Raw genomic sequence first — 20,696 nt, 5'->3', positions numbered from 1 at the left:
ATAAAAGGAGGAAAATCAAAGGCCGAGCTTACGTATACAAGGGATTCTAACCACTTGTCAAGGGAGCATACTACAGTTAGCGGCATGTAATGCCCATCTCTCAAACTGTACTTCACTTGTCTCGGCCGTAAACGTGGATTAGTGGGCGGCACGACTACATTCCACTTCCCAAACGTTTAATATACGAAGTACTGTTCAGCGGAGTAGATGGTCGTCTTGATGCAATTGAAGGCATCTCACGCAATAGTATACCAATTGTGATTGATAGATTCACCACTTGAACTTGTGAACGCACGTAGTAGAAGCACTGCTGACCAGTGTCTTCAACGGAGTCGACAAGTTTAGCACAGAGATCCGATGGAAGACATTGGATGGTGGCAGGAAATTTAAGGCGTGAACTAATGGGGAGTGCGGTAGGACATAGGAAGAAACCATGAACACTATGAATGGTATTGCGCGTGGATAAGACGGTGAGGGAAAACAGCGTACCTAGAAGACGAATGTGAATGAGGAACTCAGGATGTCCGTATACTTGCCGTATACTTACACCACCAAGCGTGACTCAAGTTATGATAAAGAAGAGGTGATGTGCTGGCTCCGCCGTTTCTGATGGCGTGTAATTTTGTTTCGCTTACTCGTCCAAGCGCGTGTCTGTATATGTACGAAGATTGGAGCTTTGAAGAGTCAACAAAAGCTAGCAAAATGGGTGTCTCTTGATCAAATTTTCCTAACTGTAACTCCGCATAGGCCCGCCAATTTCCTCTCTTCTCCAGAGACAAGAACCTCTCGAAACCCTCTCGAAAACGCCACTCGAACGCCTAAATAATGTCCTATCAATCTAATAAAGCACAGGATAGGAAGACCATATACAACGCGGCACACGCTTTAATCTATGAAATTTGGGGGGCAGAGCATTTCAGGAGGGAAGAGGCCATCATCCGGAGGGCAACGTATCCGTAACATACCGCGATGTTTGTGGGCCCAAATTGCGGAATACCTCTCCTGTCCTCCAGCTCCACGCCCGACGAAATATTACGACTGTTGTATTTAAATCGACGTCGGGGCAGCATCCTTGCGCCAGCCCTTAGAACGCATGTTCCCCTCAATAGCCTTCCAGATGCTCTCCACCACCTCCCGGTCACGCCAGCGGTTTTCTGCGCCCGCCGCCGCCGGATCGCGCACCTTGTCAACGGAGGTAGCCAGAACCCGATGACCGAACGATCGCACACTTTCAGGTGGCTGCTCGCCCCGCCAGCCGACATAGATACCTAGAACATGGCGGAACAGGTCTGTTGGTTGGCTCCAGCGGTAGTTCTTGAACTGCCACGCCTGGCCGGTTGTGAAGACAGCCACCACGCGGTTCCAGTATTCGGGCTTGAACTGCTCCGGGCCTTCGACGAGAATGAAGCGCATGGGCCGGTTAGGATCGATGTCTTTCATCATGCGCGACACGTGCAGCACCGAAATGGAGGCGTTGTGATCTGGCAGCGTGTATCTTCCGTTCTCAAGGAAGTCTCGGATGTTGGACATGCGGAGAAGTGAAGAGGCAGAGGGCGAAAGGAGAATGATGGGATCAGGTCGTCGCGCGGGCTTCTGGTTGATGGCCAGGGCAGGGTTGTTCGTGATCGCTGTAGGCCCGGGCTTCTTAGACATGAAGGCTTGCGCGAGCTTGCGAACGTGTGAGAAGTCCTGGTTGCAACGCCCGAGTTAGTTGCACTGCGATTTGCGAATCACTATCCACTTCTCTATCAAGAGGTCCAATCACTCACCGTGGGCTTGATTCCCCTGAGCACACTGTTCCGATCCCCCATGCGCCGTTCGCCGTTGTAAATCTGGGCAAGCCTAGGGTCTAGTGTTCCACGCCCAGATCTCGCAGAAACAGTAGGAGCGGCCTTGGAAGCGGCTGCCGTGCTGGCAGCTCCAGTCGCGGAAGCCCCACCTGTTTCGCCTGCCAGCGGCTTGATGTATTCGCTCTCTTCACTTCCACCTTCCAGCCAGGCGATCAGCTCAAGACGCTCGACGAAGGCGAACTTGTGGACCGCGCCGGCACCGCCCAGTTCCTCGTTGAGTTTGGTAGCGGAAGCGTTATACTCGGGAATGGCGACTTCATGGTTCAACCACGCAAAATAGATACTGCGTAGGTCGACAGGGCTGCCGTTGGAGACAAAGCGCGTCGGCGCATCGATGGGGATGGCGACACGGGCTGGGTGGGTGAACAGAAGGTGAGTGGCCTGGGAGAGCGGCACTTCGGTGCTGCTGTCGGAAGAGGTATCGGCGGATGTTGTCGGGATGATGGCACTGCTGGATGCGATTGACCCCCGCAGGAGCAATAGAGGATCGTGATCGACTGACGCCATCTTGGGATTCACGCTGGGACGCTTAGCCGACTATGTAATGGTAGGCCGTGCGGGTGGATTGGTCGATGACCTCGAGGTAGGGATGACGCGCTTGACCCGATCGCTAAGAGATGTAGCGAGTGTTCAATTGGGGGGCTGAAGTCGAGGGTCACAAAGAAGCGATGCAAAGAGCGCAGCTTGGCGAAGAAGAGCTCGAGGATGCCCAAAGCAGTTTGATCGATTGCAGGTCCGGAATGCATGTACCTTAGGTGATGGATTCACTTGACCGGCTGGTAGTCCCTAGGTGTAGGTCTCGGCGGGGACTGGACGCGGCGCGCTCCACCTCAATCCTATCTTATCGGCACAACCTGGTCCAAGGTTGCAATGAAACCGTGAAACCTCAAGACCCTAACCCTTTCACTTGTTGACAGACTCGAGGGGCTCAATAAAGGGGTAATAGTTGAAGCAACAAGTGACACGAGTGGGACAGGTTCCAATTACCTATCTTCTAGGCCTTCTCGCAACCTCAAGTTCATACTTTGTAAATAATCTGTCACGACTTACGAAACATGTGAAGATTCATCACATGACAATCTGATGCCGCATATCACGCGCGGTCATTTGCGGATATGCCTCGGTCCCTCTCCTTCCTCTCTTCCTGCTTTCCCATCAATGCCCGATCTCGTTCAATCTTTCTACCGACTCCCCTCTCGCAGCTCAATACCTTGCAGCCAATTCGGGGCTGTTCTTGGTATCTGGACTTACCGACTCGCTCGTCGTATCTCGGCTATCGTAAGCATCATCGGACAAACTGGCGCTTTTTCTCCGACCGTGATACTGGTATATCACACTTAGCATTTCTTTCATAGCGCCGGCAGATTGAACACGGCGATTCTGAAAAGACCATTCATGCGGAGTTGAACCACGTAAGCTCGCATGGAAAAACTGGCACTCACCACACAGACACCCTTCCCTTTGGACTTGTGTTTTGGGTTGGCCGGACACATTGGGCTATTCGGTAAATGTTCAGGGACGTCAAACGTGAACTGTCCCTTCTTGCGCAGGCGCCCACCTTCTCCATCACCACGGCTTCTTTTATTGGCCAAGCGTTCTGTCCGCTCTGCTCGTCTGGCTTCAGCCGATCTCGTCGGAGCGTCCCACCATTCTCTTCTCTTCTTATCAGCCGTTCCGGGTGTTGTTGGCAATGAGGATGCCCCGGGCGTTGGTGATAACCCAGATAAACCGGGCGTTGGTGGTGGTGAAAACTCACCCCTACGAGGACCTCGGTATCCCCCTTGCTCCTCTTCAGTTCTCTCCTGCGGATGGCGCAACGGCGTGGGTGGCAACGACATAGGCATCGTGGTGCCTGAGAAGTTAGTTTCCTTGCTTGAAGCAGACGACTCGGTATTATCTGCACCGATCGGTATTGAGACATTGAAGAAATATCCGCGCGGTCGTCCATCAGCTGTGTCCTCTTTCAGCGGGGGTGTGTGGATTCGTGTAGCCTCCTGTAATCTCGTCGTGAGCATATGTCCGAGTCTGTAAGGTGCGTAGCCAAAGGTTTGGTAGCAAACAAGGCACGGAATGCCTTATCAATGAGAAAGCGGATCTCCACGATGCTTAAGTTACTTACCCCTCCTGGATATTGGCTGGTAGTCCGCAGAGGTGGTATGACTAGACAAGAGTCAGATCCCATCCATAACAGCGAGCAGGGTTGTGCCAGTGATCACACCTGAGAACGCGGTCCTTGTCCCCAGTATAGAAGAGTTGCTGCTTGTAGGGGTTACTGATTCTGTCACCGCTGCAGTTCCGCCGCTTGTTGAGTGGAAGGATCTTCTTTCAGACCATGCGCGCCTCGGAAACCTGATGTAACTCTGTCTAGAAGCCCTTCGGCTTTCTTCCTTTTCCGGAGTCCGTTTCATCTCCTGCTCGTCACTGTTTCCCCTGCTATGCGTGATAGAGCTATCATTCGATGAATATATCACAGGGTCGGAGCGCCGTTCACTTGCTGGTCCTGATCCAGAGTATTTCTTTGCTTTCTATCGCGTTCGATCAACGTCAGCATAAATTTGATTGTATAATTTGCACTTGAAAACCTACGTCCTTTGTTTTCTGCAAGACAGACATTGCGCTGATTCCTGTCTTGGAGAGAAACCCAAAAGTCTCTCGGGACTCGGAAGGGATATCAGGGCTGACTTCAGCAGGTGGTGATAGATCTAATGACGTAGGAGTTTGGAAGCTATGTTTTGGTGCGAGCCACTCGCTTTCCACAAGGCTGGTGCTGGTCAATAGATGTACACCTGGGCTTTGTAAAGCAAGGATATGAGCCTCCTCGGTACGAAAGGGGCTATGTGGGGAGGTAGGCGTATTGTTTGACGTCGATAGTTGCTGTTGTGGTTGGTTCGTCTTTGGTGAAGCTCTAGACGCGTCATTGTCGTGGCTTCCGCTTCCAGTCTTCCTAGACCGTCTTCTCCATTTCCAAACTTTGGCCTCAGGGGTTCTGCTACTGGCTGCAGCGAAATCAATCGGTCGAAACTTGCGCTCGGCCCAGTACCCCTCCGGATACCAAACCCATTCATATCCTTCTTTGGGTGGCCGAGGGGGGTCAAGGTCGTACACTCCTCGAAGAGAATTGTCTTTGGAGTTTCGAACCGATGCGCCGCTGATCGATGGCACCCTGCTCAACGACCCATCCAACACTGCGCCACCGAGGCTAGGTAAAGAGCTTCTCCTCCGTTCCTCGCCTTGATACCAAGGCGACGACGAGAGGCTCATTGCAAGTGAATTGAACCGCCTTGAAAGTGTGGCCACCCGACCGATGGGTTCTGAAGGTTGGACAATGCGTTGTCGTGCTGCTGTACTGATGTAATCGCTGTTTATCTGCCCAACGGGGGAAAGTACTATATTGAGGTTGAGGTGGTGTCGGGATTCTTAGGCGAAGCGCCAGAGTGCGGCGCCGAAATTCATGATCTTGCGGAAATACTGAGTAGAACTTGGTGTCTCGGGGTAAGAAAGCAATCTCAAGAATAAATAGGGAAACGAGAGGGGTGGAGTGCGTAGAATGTTCGGGTTGACCGGGTGTTAGGACGAGAACAGTAGAAACTCGTATGGTAAAAGTACCTAATACGGGATGATGCCGTCAGATACACGAGATATCGGAGTAGGCGAGAGCTACATTGCCTCCTTCCTCTTTACACTGTTCTCTCAGGATTCAGACAACGTGGCAGAGGATCGCGGTTGCCTTGGAATTGGAAAAATGGGAGAAGGGCATTCCAAGCCAGATTGACGCAACAAAGAAGTCAAAAGGCAGCTTCCTTCACATAACTGAAAATGATTATTCCAAGGCTCCTCGACAATTCCTGTTGCTGTACCGGGTATCTTGAATTTATAACTTTGCGCACTAAAGCATTACAGGTCGTCAACAATTATGTTGCTGGTTGGTCAGCACCACTAAGATACAAAGGGTAGTACATGGTGACTGACTTGGCATAGCCGCTTCCTCTTCAAGCGGCGTGATGAGTAGCCACTGTCGAGGCGTGACATAGTATTATCAAAGGGGTCAGTGTCTAAGGACTGTCCCAAGCCACCAAGGTCACTGAACAACACAACTCCCATCTCTATGCGCGTACCAGGTAAAAATGAGCCACATGTCCTCGTTGCATACCAAGGGTTCATCGTCTATAAGTCATTACTGGATCACCGATGTTTGTTCAAGCGTCCAGCATCGTGTCATCGCCATCAAATCCGGGTTGCACGACAGGGACACCACCTCCGCGACCTGCGAGAAGTTCTCGCCTGATCTCGGGCGAAATCTTGTCATGGCCGTGAGTTAGGAGAAGATCCAGAAGAGCCTCTCGCTGGTCCTCAGTAACTACACAAAAACCGCGGTTAGTATTCAAAAATAATAGGAACGCATAGTGAAACAGCGACGGAAGAAGGAAACTCACTGTTCGTCTTGTATCTCTGTGCAAATGAGAGCATGCACTGATGGAAGATGACTGGTAAAGCGTTCGGTGCCATATGCCCGCCGGTGGCGAAAGCGGGATACCGAAGAAAGTGGAACACGAGGGCATCGAGCGCTTGGAAGGCTGTATTACAAAGTCAGAGAATATAATCATTGGCACGCTAGGAATTGGACTTACGCAAGGCGTGACGTTTCTCAATCAGAGTCTTGAGGAGGAAATTTGTAGCGCTAACGCAGTCGAGGCGCTGAGAAGCCTGCGCAGAAGAAATTTCGCACAGGCCCTTAATGGCCATACCGGAATGAACGGCCGGAATAGTGACCCGGGTCAAAACACCGGCTACGATCTGCGCCTCACGCAGCGAGCACGTTCCGGAAGCCGCCAAAGGAAACAAGAAGCCTGCCAACGGTTAGCTGGGTTGCCCCTTTTGTGCAAAACTGACTAAGCGTAGGCAGTAAATAACACACCTTTGAAGAAACCACCAGGCTTGTAGAGGGCCTTTTTGAGGGAGTTGAAAAGATGGACATTGAGCTTCTTGGTCTCGTGAATGTCCTCGCGGACGCGTTCCAAGATCACCATCTCCATAAACCGTTGAAGAACAGCCTCCTTGGCGGACGCAAATATCCTAGTGGCCGCGTAGCTAACAATCGCAAATGTCAGCAGCGTTTCCCTGGGCTACCGAAAACAGGAAGAAGCAACCATACCAGGCATTGGGAGTCCAGGACTCGGGTTGTGTAATGGGCAAGATGTCCTCCCAGTGGGGGATCTGAGGAAGGACTTTGAATGGCTTGGGAAGCGGCCCAGATTTGTAGCGAGACAGAATCATGCCAATTCTGCGAGAAGGAGTCCGTCAGTAGTCTGCCAAGAGGGTAACAGAAATAGCGGCCAGCCTACTTCTCAAACACTTCCATCACCTTGGGGGGGATCTCGTAATCCTCATCAATTGGGCCAGGCTCGTCGCGGTACCCGCCTTGGGGACCGCCGGCTTCCTTCTCTGCGATCTTGGCAAGAATAAGGTCCGCCAGGTTCACGCTCTGTCCCTGCTCTTCTGCCCCTTCTGGCTTTCCATCCCATCCGTGTGTTAGGAGCGGGTCCTCGTTCATTGTGGGTGTGATAAACTGGTTGAATGTCTCAAGATCGGTGGCGTCGACTTCGATTTCCTCTACCTCCTCCTCCTCTTCCTCGCCCCAGGCCTCGTCGTTCTCAAACTTGTCGTCTTCGTCATCGTTGCGGTCGAATCTCGATGGATCGAACTCGAACGCCGAAGGAGCAGATCCGGAGGCTGCGTTTTGTGTTGTCCGGAGGTTCTCCTCCTCCTCGATGAGGCTACGGCTCATAGCCAAAATGTTGCGCGAAGCCTTGGCGTCGACATACTTCTGCTCATCTTCGTCGTTGTCGGCGCGAGTGTTCTTGCTCTTTTTGCCGGAGTTGTTCTTAAGGACGCCGGTCGAAACCAGGTCGGCCTCGAGAGGGTTGTGGCGCCTCTTCGACGTCGCCGCTGTTGTCTTGGGCATCTTGGATGGCGGTAGGGTTGTGCAATCGGGGGAAGAATTGATGATACGGAGCTCTCCTGGTTGTCCCCTCTCTTTGCGATGTCGACTTGGCTGCACACGGCAATTGGGGATATTTTTTTCGGCGACCCTTGGACAATTTGTTCCCGCCGTGGAGAAGTCTGGGCACTTTGAAAGGCTTGCGCTACGCTTGTGGTTGGTCACTTCTTTGCTGTGTGGGCACACTTTATTTTCTGATGCCAGGGCGGTGAAAATGATAAGCGGTACAGTACCTGTTATCGCTTATCGTCTAGCTTGGACGCCCCGGGCGGAGCAGCGATAAACATTTTATTGCCCCGCATTTTCGTCACTGTGCCCCTCTTCGGTTGCAAATTGGAATTTTGTTCCCTGTGTTTACAGTTTTTGCAGCTTTGGCCCACTGCATGAATAAGAGCAAGGGAAGTCGCGACATCATAGCCTCGCTCGCCACGGTTACGAGCTCATACTAGCAAGTCCAATACAACCATACATCCAGCTACAATTGATAACATGCCGACCGAACTTGAAGAGGTAGGGTAATTCTGCCAGAACCAGTGCAGTGTCAATGTCAGTGGACAGACAGCTAATCGCTATAATCGCTTGAAGCTCGTGGGCTTCATTGCCTCGCCGAACGCCAACATCCGCCTTCTCGCGACAGAGAACCTGGTGCCCTTCTCAGCGTCTCAGCCCGCCCTCTTCAAGACCGACGAGCTCACCCCCATCAAGCATCTCAAGTTCTTGATCCGCGACCACCCGGTAGGCCCAACAGACTTGTCTTGTTTGCGCCCAAGCAGCTTCAGCTAAGACGTCGGTACCATGTGCAGAAAATCGCCGAGCACGCCCTAACATGCTTGATCAACTTGACTGCCGAGAAGGATGTGCTGGAATACGTCGCGACCGATGATCGCTTCCTTGGAATCCTACTCGGGCTTCTTGTCGTATGTGTATCCATTCTGAGCTCCTACGGTGCGTGCGCAGCAAGGACTAACCCCTTCGATCCCGTTCCTATAGGAGCCCGATGAGGTTAACGCCAATCTTATGGCTATGTTGCTGGCAAACTTAACCAAGTGGGATGGACTCAAAAGTCTTCTAGACCGGAAACAGCCCGCTCCGGAGAAGCTCAAGTCCGACGATAGGGTCATTAACCAACTAATGGACCTCTTCGTCAAGGGCGCCGACGGGACTTACAACAAGCACGCCGATTACGACTACCTCTCCTACGTCTTTGCCGACCTTTCGAAACATGAAGAGATCCGGCACTACTTCGTCAACAGACAGGACTACGACGACGTTATTCCTATCAACAAGATCAAGGTCTTTACCGAACACAAGTCCGATATCAGGCGAAAGGGAGTGGCGAGTATTATCAAGAACGCTGCTTTTGACATTCCTTCGCACCCGGCATTTTTGGATGAGGATGACGTCAATATCTTACCCTACATTTTGCTTCCTATCATGGGCGGCGAAGTTTATCCCGAGGATGAGGCATTGGAAATGCTTACCGATCTTCAGCTATTGCCGCCAGACAAGCAGCGCGATCCCGACAGCAGCAACATTCTGACACATCTAGAAACTCTTACTCTCCTGACCACAACGAGAGCTGGCCGCGATTTGATGAGGAGCATCAGCGTTTACCCCATTGTTCGGGAAACCCACCTGCGTGTTAATGATGAAGCTGTCCAGGATGCTTGCGAGCGGCTAGTAAATGTACTAATGAGAGACGAAGCTGAGGGCGAAGAGATTGAAGGAGGGGCAGCGACAGCAGAAGAAGAGGACGACATCGTTGAGGTTTAAAAATCTTGAGAATGAACCAAACGGAGCTGGTTTCGCTCCATTAACGTCTGCCCGAAACCGACAGCCCGAGATTGGTATGCTCATACGTCATTTACATACCGTCTGGAAGCACTTTGGGTTCCATGATGCTGAAAGTCGTTACACCGCCACACACACAGCCTTACCAAGACTTTACTTGTCCCTTGGGTCGAGCTCCCCACAGTCACCATTACACCGTATTGTCATGCATTCACCAGCGCCGTCAACCTTGGCAAAAGCTTGAGAGTCTTGGGTATCTTCCTGTGCTTGTGTCGACGAAGATGCCCTTCTTTCCGATCTGTGTCATGATGTCATCCAAGCCCTGCCACAACGCACTGAAAAAGTGCTTCTGCAGAGAACAGAAAGCTTGTGTGTTAAAGAGGGAAAAGCTTGTGCGATGGACCGGAAAGCTTGTTTTGGATGACAGAGCCAATGAAGTGGCACAAAAACTATATGTGCTCTCGATATGGTCCCGGAAGTTTATTGACACCGGCACGGCTCGCTGAATGATGTTTGCCGCACAACATACAGAGGCATGGGACGCACCGGGCACTTGGGTTGTCAGATCAGCTTGGCATACGCAGGTTGAGCACCAGATTCATCGAGATTGTTTATACCGGTTTGTACCACAACACCAGACTGAATCTCAGACTTCACGGTACTGCGAGTTGTTTTCGTAGTCTATCAACCTCCAGAATGGGTTGTTGTCAACCAGAGGAAATCCGTGCGCTGTGATCGGCCGAGCATTGCGGATTTGCCAAGGCATATCAAACGATACGTGCTGAAAGTTTGAAATTGAAGGGTCCCCCTATCTTCAAAGTCACACACGCGGCTCTCGTGCTTGCTCGAACATGCATAAAGACAAGCTGGTGGCCAACCTTGGAGCTTAAAGCGAGATGCCTTGACGCGAGGACTGCTCCAGTTCCCACTGATGGAACAGCACCGGCCTTAAACGAGGATTTGGTGAAGACAAGATGAAAGACATGTTGCTCATGTCTTCTGTTGTGTGCGAAATCACGGGTGATTCCGTGCACTTGAAAGAACATGTTTCGACGTCTCACTCACAGATCAACAATGGTCGTTGGTCTTGGTGGATAACCCGAGTGCGTGGCTCGCGTGGGCAAGTGGGTGGGTGGATTCTGCTGTGACAGGGGCTTACGGAACCTTAAAGGATCCATCGAACCAATGGTGGAAAGGCGAACCACGGCGCGTTGTGCTCACACGTGTGGTCTCTTTCCATGCGATTCGCGGGGAAGACCCTTCTGAAGGTGGGAGCGGCTCTTTTCTGGGGTTGTAGTGGCCCCTAGTGGCCCATGCAGGTGGATGTGCCAAGGTGCTAAGTGAGGTTAGAGGCGAAGACAGCGTCCAGGGGTCTTGACGGGGCAGGACGGGGCAGGACGGGGCAACAGACCAGTCCAGACTTTGCGACCTGAGACTTGCCTCAACCGTACGCAGTACACTACACCAAAAACCAACAAATGATGAGATCAACTTTGTGGAGTCGTTCTCGGACAATAGGCATCCAACATGCTCCCTTCTCGTGTATGATGTTCCTGGCGCTGTGGGCCAACCAGGTGCTAGACTTCGCCCATTATGCAGCACTCGGGCACTTCCGATTTGCAGGAGGCCAGGCACAAGAAACACGTTTTTGTTAACGACAGATCGGCGACATTTTTCTCCCTTTTCCTCCCCTACGGCCGACGGTTGGTCCGGTCGGAGGAGGGGACCCGGAGATAGAGGAGCTGGACATCGGGATAAGCTTCTGGAAAGAGTTTTCTAGACCGGGCGTCGATATCGATCTTGTCCCAAAGCCGAGGAAGCTTGTTGTCGAGTTTCCAGATGAGGGAACCCCCACCCCGTGAGCAACCGGCCAATCAGGTGTAATGCTGAGCCCACGAGCTTCATGCCTCCTTCAAACTGGATACCCAAGCATCAGCCAAGCACTTCTGCACTTGAGCACTTGCAGCCAACGGCTGGGTCTGGTCTTCGGTATGTGATGCTCTTTTGCATACGGACCACGCTCAGCGACGTAGGGTAGTGTCGCTGTGAGAGGAGCACTGGGCGCCCAGGCATCCAAGACGCTTCCCGAGTGCAAAACTGCACCTTAGGGCATTATGCCAAGTAATCGAAGCTTTCAGAGTTTTGCCTTAGTTACCTCCACTGTCTTGTCTTGGCTGAAACTGGGTGCGTGGTGGTTGAACAGCTCGCTGGATATGGTACGCTACCCACGTGTCCGTAAAGACAGGTTCTCTGTCTCGGATGGGAGGAAGATGGCAAGGGCATTATCGTGCTCTTTGTAGGGGAGAGTGAACAGGATGGGTTTGCTAGCTCGTAAAGGCAAAGTATCGACTGACCATTGGCGTGGGAGGTGGGTGCGTCAAACAAACTATTGAGGATATCCCGCGGGACTGGGTGATGTCTCGGAAATTGTCAGTAGCTTTCACGCCATCCGATGTGAATACCTGATCCTGGGGACACTGTAGTCCCATTCCTCCTACAATGCTATAAGATAAATTCCCACGCATGCCAACTCCTTCCTTTCTTCCTATTTTCCTCGACAGCATAAGAGCCAAGTCCTTCCGCCCTTCTACCTCCCTTGGTTCCCATCGGACCACCAAGTCTCTTGACCAAGTCCGACTTCGTTGTCTTGAGGACCAACAAAGGCTCAATTATTCGATACTGCCATCGCGACAACAAGCCATGGATACCCCTCAGAAGACTGCCGGAGGCAACAACGCCTACCACAACTTCTACAATGACTTTCTTCACATTAAGGATCCCAACGAGAGGCGACGACTCGCCCTCGCCGAAGTCGACAGAGCACCTTTCGGATGGTATCACGTTCGGGCCGTTGCCGTTGCCGGTGTCGGTTTCTTCACAGACTCTTACGACATCTTCACCGTCTCTCTTTTGACCCTCATGCTCGGCATTGTCTACTTCCCAGGCGAAGGCAAGATGCCTACAACCTCCGACACAGCCATCAAGCTCGCGACATCGGCCGGCACGGTCATTGGGCAGGTCGGCTTCGGCGCTGCTGCTGATGTCTTCGGTCGTAAGAGCATGTACGGATTGGAATTGTTGTTCATCATCTTTGCCACTCTCGCTCAGGCCTTGGCCTCCGGGTCCCCTTCCATCAACATCATCGGTATCATTATCTTCTGGCGTGTCCTTATGGTAAGCAATCATTCAGACGAACCCCTCTCACAAGAAACATATAACTAACACCTATTACAACAGGGTGTCGGTATCGGTGGAGACTATCCTCTTTCCAGCATTATCACCTCCGAATTTGCTACAACCAAGTGGAGAGGTGCCATGATGGGTGCCGTCTTTGCTATGCAAGGTCTTGGCCAGCTTGCTGCCGCATTCGTCATGTTGTTCGTTACACTCGGTTTCAAGAAGTCGCTTGAGGCTGCCCCTACTCTGGCTTCCTGCACCGGAGACTGTGCCGTTGCCGTTGACAAGATGTGGAGGACAGTCATTGGTGTCGGTGCTGTTCCCGGCTGCATCGCGCTTTACTACCGCTTGACTATCCCCGAGACTCCTCGCTACACCTTCGACGTCAAGAGGGACGTTGAGCAGGCCAGTGACGACATTGAAGCCTTCAAGACGGGCAAGCCCAAGGGCCAGCCCGACGAGGCCACCCGCATCGTCGCCAAGCAGGAAGCCGAAAAGGAGATGGAGATCCCCAAGGCCAGCTGGGGCGACTTCTTCCGCCACTACTCCAAGCGCAAGAACGCCATGCTGCTCGCCGGCACCGCCCTGTCTTGGTGCTTCCTCGACATCGCCTACTACGGCGTCTCGCTCAACAACGCCACCATCCTCAACGTCATCGGCTACTCCACTACGGGCGCCAAGAACACGTACGAGATCCTCTATAACACCGCCGTCGGCAACTTGATCATTGTCCTCGCCGGCGCCGTCCCCGGATACTGGGTCACCGTCTTCACCGTCGACACTGTCGGTCGTAAGCCGATCCAGTTCATGGGCTTCGGTATCCTCACCATTCTTTTCGTGGTCATGGGTTTCGCCTACAAGCACCTCTCGCCTCACGCGCTGCTCGCCATCTTCGTCCTCGCCCAGTTCTTCTTCAACTTTGGTCCCAACGCTACCACCTTTATCGTGCCCGGCGAGGTGTTTCCCACTCGTTACAGGTCTACCTCGCACGGATTGAGCGCCGCCATGGGCAAGATCGGCTCTATCATCGGTCAGGGCGCCATTGCCCCCTTGCGCACCAGGGGCGCTGTCAAGGGAGGAAACCCGAACCCGTGGATGAACCACGTGTTGGAGATCTATGCTCTCTTCATGTTGCTCGGTGTTGGTACCACGTTCTTGATTCCCGAGACGAAGCGGAAGACGCTGGAGGAGTTGTCGGGCGAGTTCGATATGAGTGGTGAGGAGGAGGCGCAGAGGGATACGACCGTCACTGAGAATAAGACGGAGGCACCCACGAGTAGTGCTGTTGTGAACGCTTGAGGAGGGGTTGGCCCATCAAGGGTTGTTGGTAATGGCACGTGTTTTCCATTCTTTTTATTGATTTATGATATAATGGCTTGTTGGGGAGCAGAAAAGGGCAGGAGCGATAGAACCTGGAGGGAAGAATGGTTGTCTGTTTGGTGGGGGTGGGGGGAAGGGGGGCAAAAACAAAAGGGGAGGAGCGATAGAATCTGGTGCAGGAGGAATCGATAATACCCGGAAATGTCCAATGAAGAAGAGATTATGACAACTCGGAATATCTCATGAACTTGCGCTTCGCTGTATGTGGTTGATAATGTGATGTATTGAAGATGGGACGAACAAGACGAGAGTGTCTCGAGGGCTCACGTGCCTCGACTTTGGTCGTAATACATCGGAGATGTGTACCGTAACTGTAAGTAACATCGTCTTACGCTTTGTCCATCCAATATAGACACTGGACTGGCCTTCTATCTTGCGAGAAGAACCTCAATTCATCCTTGACACAATGGTTACTTACCTCTGCATTGTACACCCCATCCGGTGACATGCGCTCTTACGACAAGTCGAGCATCTCGGCATCATTCTGTGCTTATTGGAAGGTGCTAAGTACCTTTGCCAGCTCTCGAACCGAGTTTAAGCGAATGTCACTACACAGAAAAATGAAATCAGGGAAAAGAAAAGAAAAGAAAAGAAAAAGAAAAGAAAAGAAAAGGAAAAGAACCAAGAACAAGAATTGAGCATACCGTTGCAGGTTTTGGTCTCTGCAGTTCTCTAATCAGCTCTCAATTCTCTTCGATGAAGATAAATCAGTAACTCCTGAAAGCCTGATAGCTACCTCCCATCTAGCTACACGGTACTTCAATTCCGTGTTTGGAAGGTACACTCATCAGACAACCGTGGCAAGACGCTCTTAGAGGTAGTCGGCAAAGGTAAACCGCGCCACTTCCGTTCGTAACTGTCCTCTTACTTCGAACCTGCCTTGAGTCATCCTCTTATAACTCCTCTGTCACTGCTTTCTTAGGTAGTACTACCCTTTCATCTTTCTGATTGCTTTAGCTCGTCTCTGCCCATTCAGTGCAGTTATTCATGCGACCTGTCTGGTCAAATAATTTCCCTCTTTCAGACTGTGCATATGGCCTACAAATTTTTGCAACTAAGATTAGAGGATACTGATTTCCTATACATTTCATTGGCGCTCTTACATTCTCTAGTCGCGACCTTCATGTGTCTGCTTGATTCAATATCTTTTGTAACCTTGAACGAACAGTGCAATTCCTCAAACACGTGATTGTCTATATATCCTAGTGTTGGCATCGGTTGATAGCTCTTCACATGTCCGCGGCCATTGATTCTGTACGATACCGCTCAGAGATCCTGGTGTTGGCATTCAACACACATTTTATCGTGTTTTCTGTGGAGTCACATCCGTCTTGCGTGCTCTTCCTATGCCTAAAGATACTTAAATAACCAAGACTATCTTATGGCTACAAACGGCGTAAGACTTAGCTGCGAGAATGGTACTGAAGTGGCCCAAACGAGAAAATGACACCCTTTCGACTCTAAGCCGAGAATATCTCTAAATGTGTATATATGTACCTATCAAGAACAAAGCCAACCAACACCATAAATATGTGTCTCGCGCGTATACCCGAAGTACATATAACCCTTGTAGCAAGTCAATAATCCGAGCCTTGACCGCCCGTTTCGAGACCCTCTACCTAGTAAGCAGAGGAGAAAAGTGAGAGAGCTTTCTAGATGCCAAAAAATGTCTTTAACCTTTCATAGGTGTAAAAGCTCGTAGCCACCATGGGAACTACCTTCGCATACCCAATAGTCAAGCCGACAAAGAAGCCGCGGACCCCCCGTTCCCGCATGATCAGCTTGGCCGTCTCGCCAATGGTCAACCTATGACCATCGCCGACCGCTCCGCCGACCTGCATCCGCCGCCTGATGACCTCCAAGGGGTACGACACCGTCTGCGAGACCAATCCCGCGATACCACCGGCCGAAAGCTCCGCCCATGAGCGCAGGGGGGCAGCCTTACCGGCCGGCGCGTTTTCTGGTTGCGGTAGTGTTGTCCATTGTGCAAGCTTCGGGTGCCGGAAGATGTCGCCAACCGTGTCGTGTGTGAGGAAGGACATACCGGCGTAGGGAAGCATGCCGAGGAGGGTGGGAGAGAAGCCGCGGTAGAAGTTGGCGAGCCCGGTCCGCGGAATCAGAGCGGGCGCGTGTGCTGAAGTCGGCGCGTTTTTGGGAATTGTGAGGGCATTTTCGCTGTATATCTGCCTGATGATGGATCGGAGGGATGACCGGCCTTCCCGTTTTGTCTCGAACGCTAGCCGTACTCGTATGAGTTCGAGGGGGTAGGTGAAGAAGACGGACGTGACGCCCGCAAGCGAGCCGCTCACAAGCCGCCGTAGGGGGGTTTCGTGGTCCTTCCGAGTGATGACGAGTGCCCTTATTTGCTCGTAGGCCAGAAACTTGATACCGGCGTACGGAAAGATCCTTAGGAGGGTTGCTGAATGCCCCCTAAATAGACCCATAACCCCATCCTGTCGATATATTTCTTTTATGGCCTCCCCAAAGCCCCACCACGAGCCCGCGTACTTGACGAAGTGTGGATTGTGAGCCTGGAATAGGATCTTTACCCGATCAAGCGGTGCGACAACGGTTTTGGCCTGCCAAACAAAAAGAGTCAGTCGCGACCATCGCCGTCAAAGCGTGCACGAGATGCGACCAGTGTAGTGCCGATAGAATTGGAAATACTTACCGCGCATCCGGCCAAGCCCCCTGCTACTCCCGATCTCCATAGGTAATCCAAACTCCGTTTCTTCTGCGAACTCGAATGCTTCTTGGACCGCGGTACCGACGCTTCATCGTCTGTTGGGCATATCGTTGCTTCACCTCTCTCCTTCTGCATCTTGGCCCCTAGCCGGAACGCATCAGCTGTTACCTCTCGTGGTTCGTTTGATGCGCTCCCCGACATGGAGGCATGGCTGATGAGCGCCGGGGGCATTCCCTCTGACGCGGGCCTCGAAAGGGCCCAGAATATCGTATGCGAAGGATCGCGATCTAGGAGAAAGAGAGAATACGCCTTTCTACAAGCGCATTGCCGGCGGAGAAGTCTTTAGGTGAATGCGTGCGGGCTCGCCGATGCGACGGTAGAAGTTGCCGGTTTTGCTTTGCGATCAAAAGCCAGAAGCACAACCCTAGAGTTGCGGCACCGAGATGGAAGAATAGGAGGGCAATGGATGCGGAATTGAATGGGAAGGGAGCGCTGGTTCCAGAACTGAGTCTGGGGAATTGTTGTTGCTTGTGTGTTACAGGAACTGAAGGTATTTTGGAGGATCGATACAGGTACTGGGATTATTACATCACACACTTTGTAGCGGAGCCGGGGAAAGACAATCCTTGGAGGGCACATTCAAGTTCCCCCATTTTCTCTCCAACACCGCTTCGGGTGAGATGCACTCACTCGACCTCCAAATTCCCAAATTCCCCGGCCAGCCGGTCCCTGCCAGCCGAGGATTGCCGAAGAAAACCTGTCGAGTCTGTATACCTAGAAACGGCGGCGCTGAGTAATCTGCAGAAGCCACCATTCGTGTTGGTCACGCGACCCCGACGAAACGAGTACTGTCGCGCGTCGCCTGATGACCGCCCATTTCCTCGGCTTCTGAATTGTTATCGATTGTTACGTACGCCGTCTTCTTTGCCAGATTCGGACCCTTTTACCCGTATTAACGCGGCCCCACAACCAACATGATCGTGACTGGACGGAACCTTGCGGCGGATGCACCACTAACTACCAGTCGGGAATCCCACTGTTCCTTGCCCTGGATTTAGACTTGAATCATCCCTCCGCCCTCCGGCTCCCGTCTCTGCTTCTGTTTTTGCGGGGTGCAGTGACAAACTGGGGTCCCTTCACCCCCAGCCCGGACACAACCGGTTTGATCAGATCTCTATTCCATCTAGGCCGGATCAGTTCAGTGATTATGGTTCACTCATCTGTTCTATATCACAACGATAATCGAACAGTGTTCCTCCTGGATCTGCCTCGTTCAATCGAGGAAGCTCAGCTTCTCCCGAGAGAGCTTGATGATGGCGCGCTTACTCCGCTGAAGCTACGGACCCTGATTTCGGCAGAACCTCCGTCCTCCCCGTTTCCGACTCCGGAGCCCAAGTCGAAATCGCGATCATCCCCGGCCAGCGCTGCTCCATCTGCTTCCGATCACATAGCGAAACTGATGGCCCGTTCCGCTGCCGAGTCGGCCTTGGAAGACATTCAGCATTTTTATCACGGAGAATGGTGTTTACCGCGTCATTGTCTGCCAAGGATAAATCGCCTAACGACGACAGTCAACCGGAACGGGAAGCGGGGTCCTGACGGAGAGGTTTGTGACGTCTCAGACAATGCCAAAAGCTTTGACGATGCCTCTGGTGAGGCGCCGCCAGACCTCTCCCATTACACCATTCCAAAGGCATCTCATTACCTGCTTGGCACGGTGGAGTCTCGGAGATCTCAGTTTCTCGCGACGGCGCCCAAGAAATTTGATCTGATCCTCATGGATCCGCCCTGGCCTAACCGATCCGCAAAGAGGAAAAGGGGCATCTACCAACCGGCGCGTGACGCGGACTCTATAAGGGACCTTCTTTCCCAGATTCCTGTCGCATCGCACTTATCTGAGGACGGTCTCGTAGCTGTATGGGTTACGAACTCGGCGCGAGCCGCCGAGCTTCTCACATGCCCAAAGGGTATCTTCGATGAGTGGCAAGTCGAATTGATCGGCGAGTGGATATGGCTGAAGGTGACCACCGGCGGAGAGCCCATTGTGAGTCTTGATTGCGCCTGGAGGAAACCGTGGGAACGACTTCTGCTCGCGAGGAAACGTGGAACCGGTCCGGGTGTCAAGAAGCGAAGTCCTATAGAGACCAAGGTCATCGTAACAGTGCCGGACCTCCATTCCAGGAAACCCAATTTGCGAGGTTTGTTCGCCGACCTTCTGCCGCCCGATTATCAAGCTTTGGAGGTTTTTGCCCGGAACCTGACGGCAGGGTGGTGGAGCTGGGGCGACCAGTGTCTGCTATTTCAGCACCGTAGTTGTTGGGTAGAACTTGTTGCGGAAAAAGAAGAAGAAGAAGGGCTGCCCGTTCCATCAAAAGAACGGTGAGGCAAGCAGTATAGACAACCGGAACGCCTTCTAGTGCTGCTCCCGGTCTACTTCTGTATCGTATCCTACATGTTACACGGTAAAATCGCAAATGTCCCGTCCAACAGGTGCGTCATGTATCATACAATCAGATTCCCGCCAAGCCAGTTCTATCCGCTCCAAGATTATCGTTTCTTTTTGTATGAACGATTGAAGTTTCCTCGCTCTGTCACTTCCCTTCGTCCCACCCATTCCCTACTCAGCCCAGAACCCAATTCAATAGGTGCAACACAGTCAAGAAGGCTGGCCCTCATATTCATTGCCTAGTCTCCGAACTTTTGCTGCTGCTCTCCTCCGCGGCAGCCTCCGCCGACTCATCCAAAGGCAGGTTCTCTTCTACTTCGGACCATCCCTCCTCCACCGGCACAATCTTCGAATTCAGAAATGCGTTGACCTTTCCGGGCGCCCATGTCTCCTCACCCGAGAGGAACTTGCTCTGCCGTGCCTTGATGGCCTTGCGGTCCTTGGTCACCTCAAACTGCGACGGCGGCACGACCTCACCCTGGGCCCTGATACCCTGGAATTTAGTATCTTGCTCCTGCGCCGTCTTCTGCTTCTTCCACATGGCGTAGTCGAATGCTTCGCGGGCATCCTCAGCGGGCGGCTTGGGCCAGACGAACGGCTTGGCCAGCTCGGCGATCATCATCTTTTGCGACTTGGGGCGGCGCCAGTTGCCGACATCGCCGTGTCTCTGCTCGTGCATGCGCTGGTTGACGAAGGAGCGGACACCCGTCACCTCGACGTTGTAGACATGGTAGAGGTAGTCGCGCAGGTCGAGCTTGTTGAACTCGAGGGGGACGATGAAGGTCGCGAGGTTAGGCGGCTGCTTGGGCAGCGGGCGGACGAACGTGATGACGTGGTTTGGCCTGTTGGTCAACATCACTTTGTTAGGGCCGGCTCCGAAGTCTGGTAAACGAGACGGATGGATGGGGTGTCATGTCTGCGATATCACGAACTCTAGGGGAACAGAACAGGAGCTTTTTGCAGAGAGGGAGAGGCGGACTGTGCAGGTATAACGAGCGTAATCGCATCGCAGATTTGGTAATATCTTTCTTACAGGAAGATCTGCTTCTTGCCCACCCTAAAGGGGGCATTCCTCAGTGCCTCAGCACCCGTTTTCGCTACGGAGGCCATTGTGCCGGATCTGGTGGGTATACGAAGGACGGGAGGGAACGCGCCTTGTCAATGAGTGAGATCGCGCCGGGGATCCGTACTCACAGCACCTGAGAATCTGGAGCAGCCGGCCGATTGAAAGATTGGCAATTCCCCGTTTCGACAATATTTTCCGCATTCCCCCCGGACCGGCGCCAGCTGGCGGCCTCGTAAGGGGGACCTGGTGGAGAACATCCTCGGCGTACCTAGTGGAGCTCTCAAGCTCCCGCACCGGTGAAA

General features: G+C 52.6%; 6 protein-coding genes across 6 annotated transcripts; 2 read left to right on the top strand and 4 right to left on the bottom strand.

Annotated features, from left to right (window-relative positions):
* Positions 1-800: 800 nt before the first annotated feature.
* Positions 801-5,607, bottom strand: NEUTE1DRAFT_120976 (uncharacterized protein; the record flags this gene model as incomplete). Its single annotated transcript, XM_009851071.1, has 7 exons — positions 801-1,668; positions 1,770-2,387; positions 3,102-3,173; positions 3,293-3,875; positions 4,069-4,151; positions 4,437-5,216; positions 5,554-5,607. 7 exons carry the CDS (start codon positions 5,605-5,607, stop codon positions 1,048-1,050), a joined length of 2,811 nt encoding a protein of 936 aa, XP_009849373.1.
* Positions 5,608-5,906: 299 nt separating this feature from the next.
* On the bottom strand, positions 5,907-7,812 carry NEUTE1DRAFT_120975 (uncharacterized protein; the record flags this gene model as incomplete). Its single annotated transcript, XM_009851070.1, has 6 exons — positions 5,907-6,207; positions 6,284-6,424; positions 6,479-6,697; positions 6,766-6,938; positions 7,003-7,131; positions 7,193-7,812. The coding sequence occupies 6 exons, from the start codon at positions 7,810-7,812 to the stop codon at positions 6,047-6,049; spliced, it is 1,443 nt and encodes a 480-aa protein (XP_009849372.1).
* A 525-nt stretch (positions 7,813-8,337) lies between these two features.
* On the top strand, positions 8,338-9,789 carry NEUTE1DRAFT_128566 (uncharacterized protein; the record flags this gene model as incomplete). Its single annotated transcript, XM_009851069.1, has 4 exons — positions 8,338-8,358; positions 8,434-8,583; positions 8,652-8,765; positions 8,839-9,789. The coding sequence occupies 4 exons, from the start codon at positions 8,338-8,340 to the stop codon at positions 9,619-9,621; spliced, it is 1,068 nt and encodes a 355-aa protein (XP_009849371.1).
* A 2,418-nt stretch (positions 9,790-12,207) lies between these two features.
* NEUTE1DRAFT_78834 (inorganic phosphate transporter PHO84) lies at positions 12,208-14,115 on the top strand (the record flags this gene model as incomplete). The annotated part of the gene is made up of 2 exons (XM_009851068.1): positions 12,208-12,813; positions 12,877-14,115. The coding sequence occupies 2 exons, from the start codon at positions 12,340-12,342 to the stop codon at positions 14,113-14,115; spliced, it is 1,713 nt and encodes a 570-aa protein (XP_009849370.1).
* Positions 14,116-15,817: 1,702 nt separating this feature from the next.
* Positions 15,818-17,455, bottom strand: NEUTE1DRAFT_78831 (mitochondrial carrier protein LEU5; the record flags this gene model as incomplete). The annotated part of the gene is made up of 2 exons (XM_009851067.1): positions 15,818-16,775; positions 16,868-17,455. 2 exons carry the CDS (start codon positions 17,111-17,113, stop codon positions 15,849-15,851), a joined length of 1,173 nt encoding a protein of 390 aa, XP_009849369.1.
* Positions 17,456-18,895: 1,440 nt separating this feature from the next.
* NEUTE1DRAFT_116392 (uncharacterized protein) lies at positions 18,896-20,439 on the bottom strand (the record flags this gene model as incomplete). The annotated part of the gene is made up of 2 exons (XM_009851066.1): positions 18,896-20,170; positions 20,362-20,439. Coding segments are annotated over 2 exons (688 nt in total), but the record flags the coding sequence as incomplete, so codon positions are not given.
* Positions 20,440-20,696: the final 257 nt, after the last annotated feature.

The sequence above is a fragment of the Neurospora tetrasperma genome (genome assembly GCF_000213175.1).
Source record: "Neurospora tetrasperma FGSC 2508 unplaced genomic scaffold NEUTE1scaffold_2, whole genome shotgun sequence".
NCBI lineage: Eukaryota > Fungi > Ascomycota > Sordariomycetes > Sordariales > Sordariaceae > Neurospora > Neurospora tetrasperma.
This window is presented reverse-complemented; position numbering and strand designations above follow the sequence as displayed.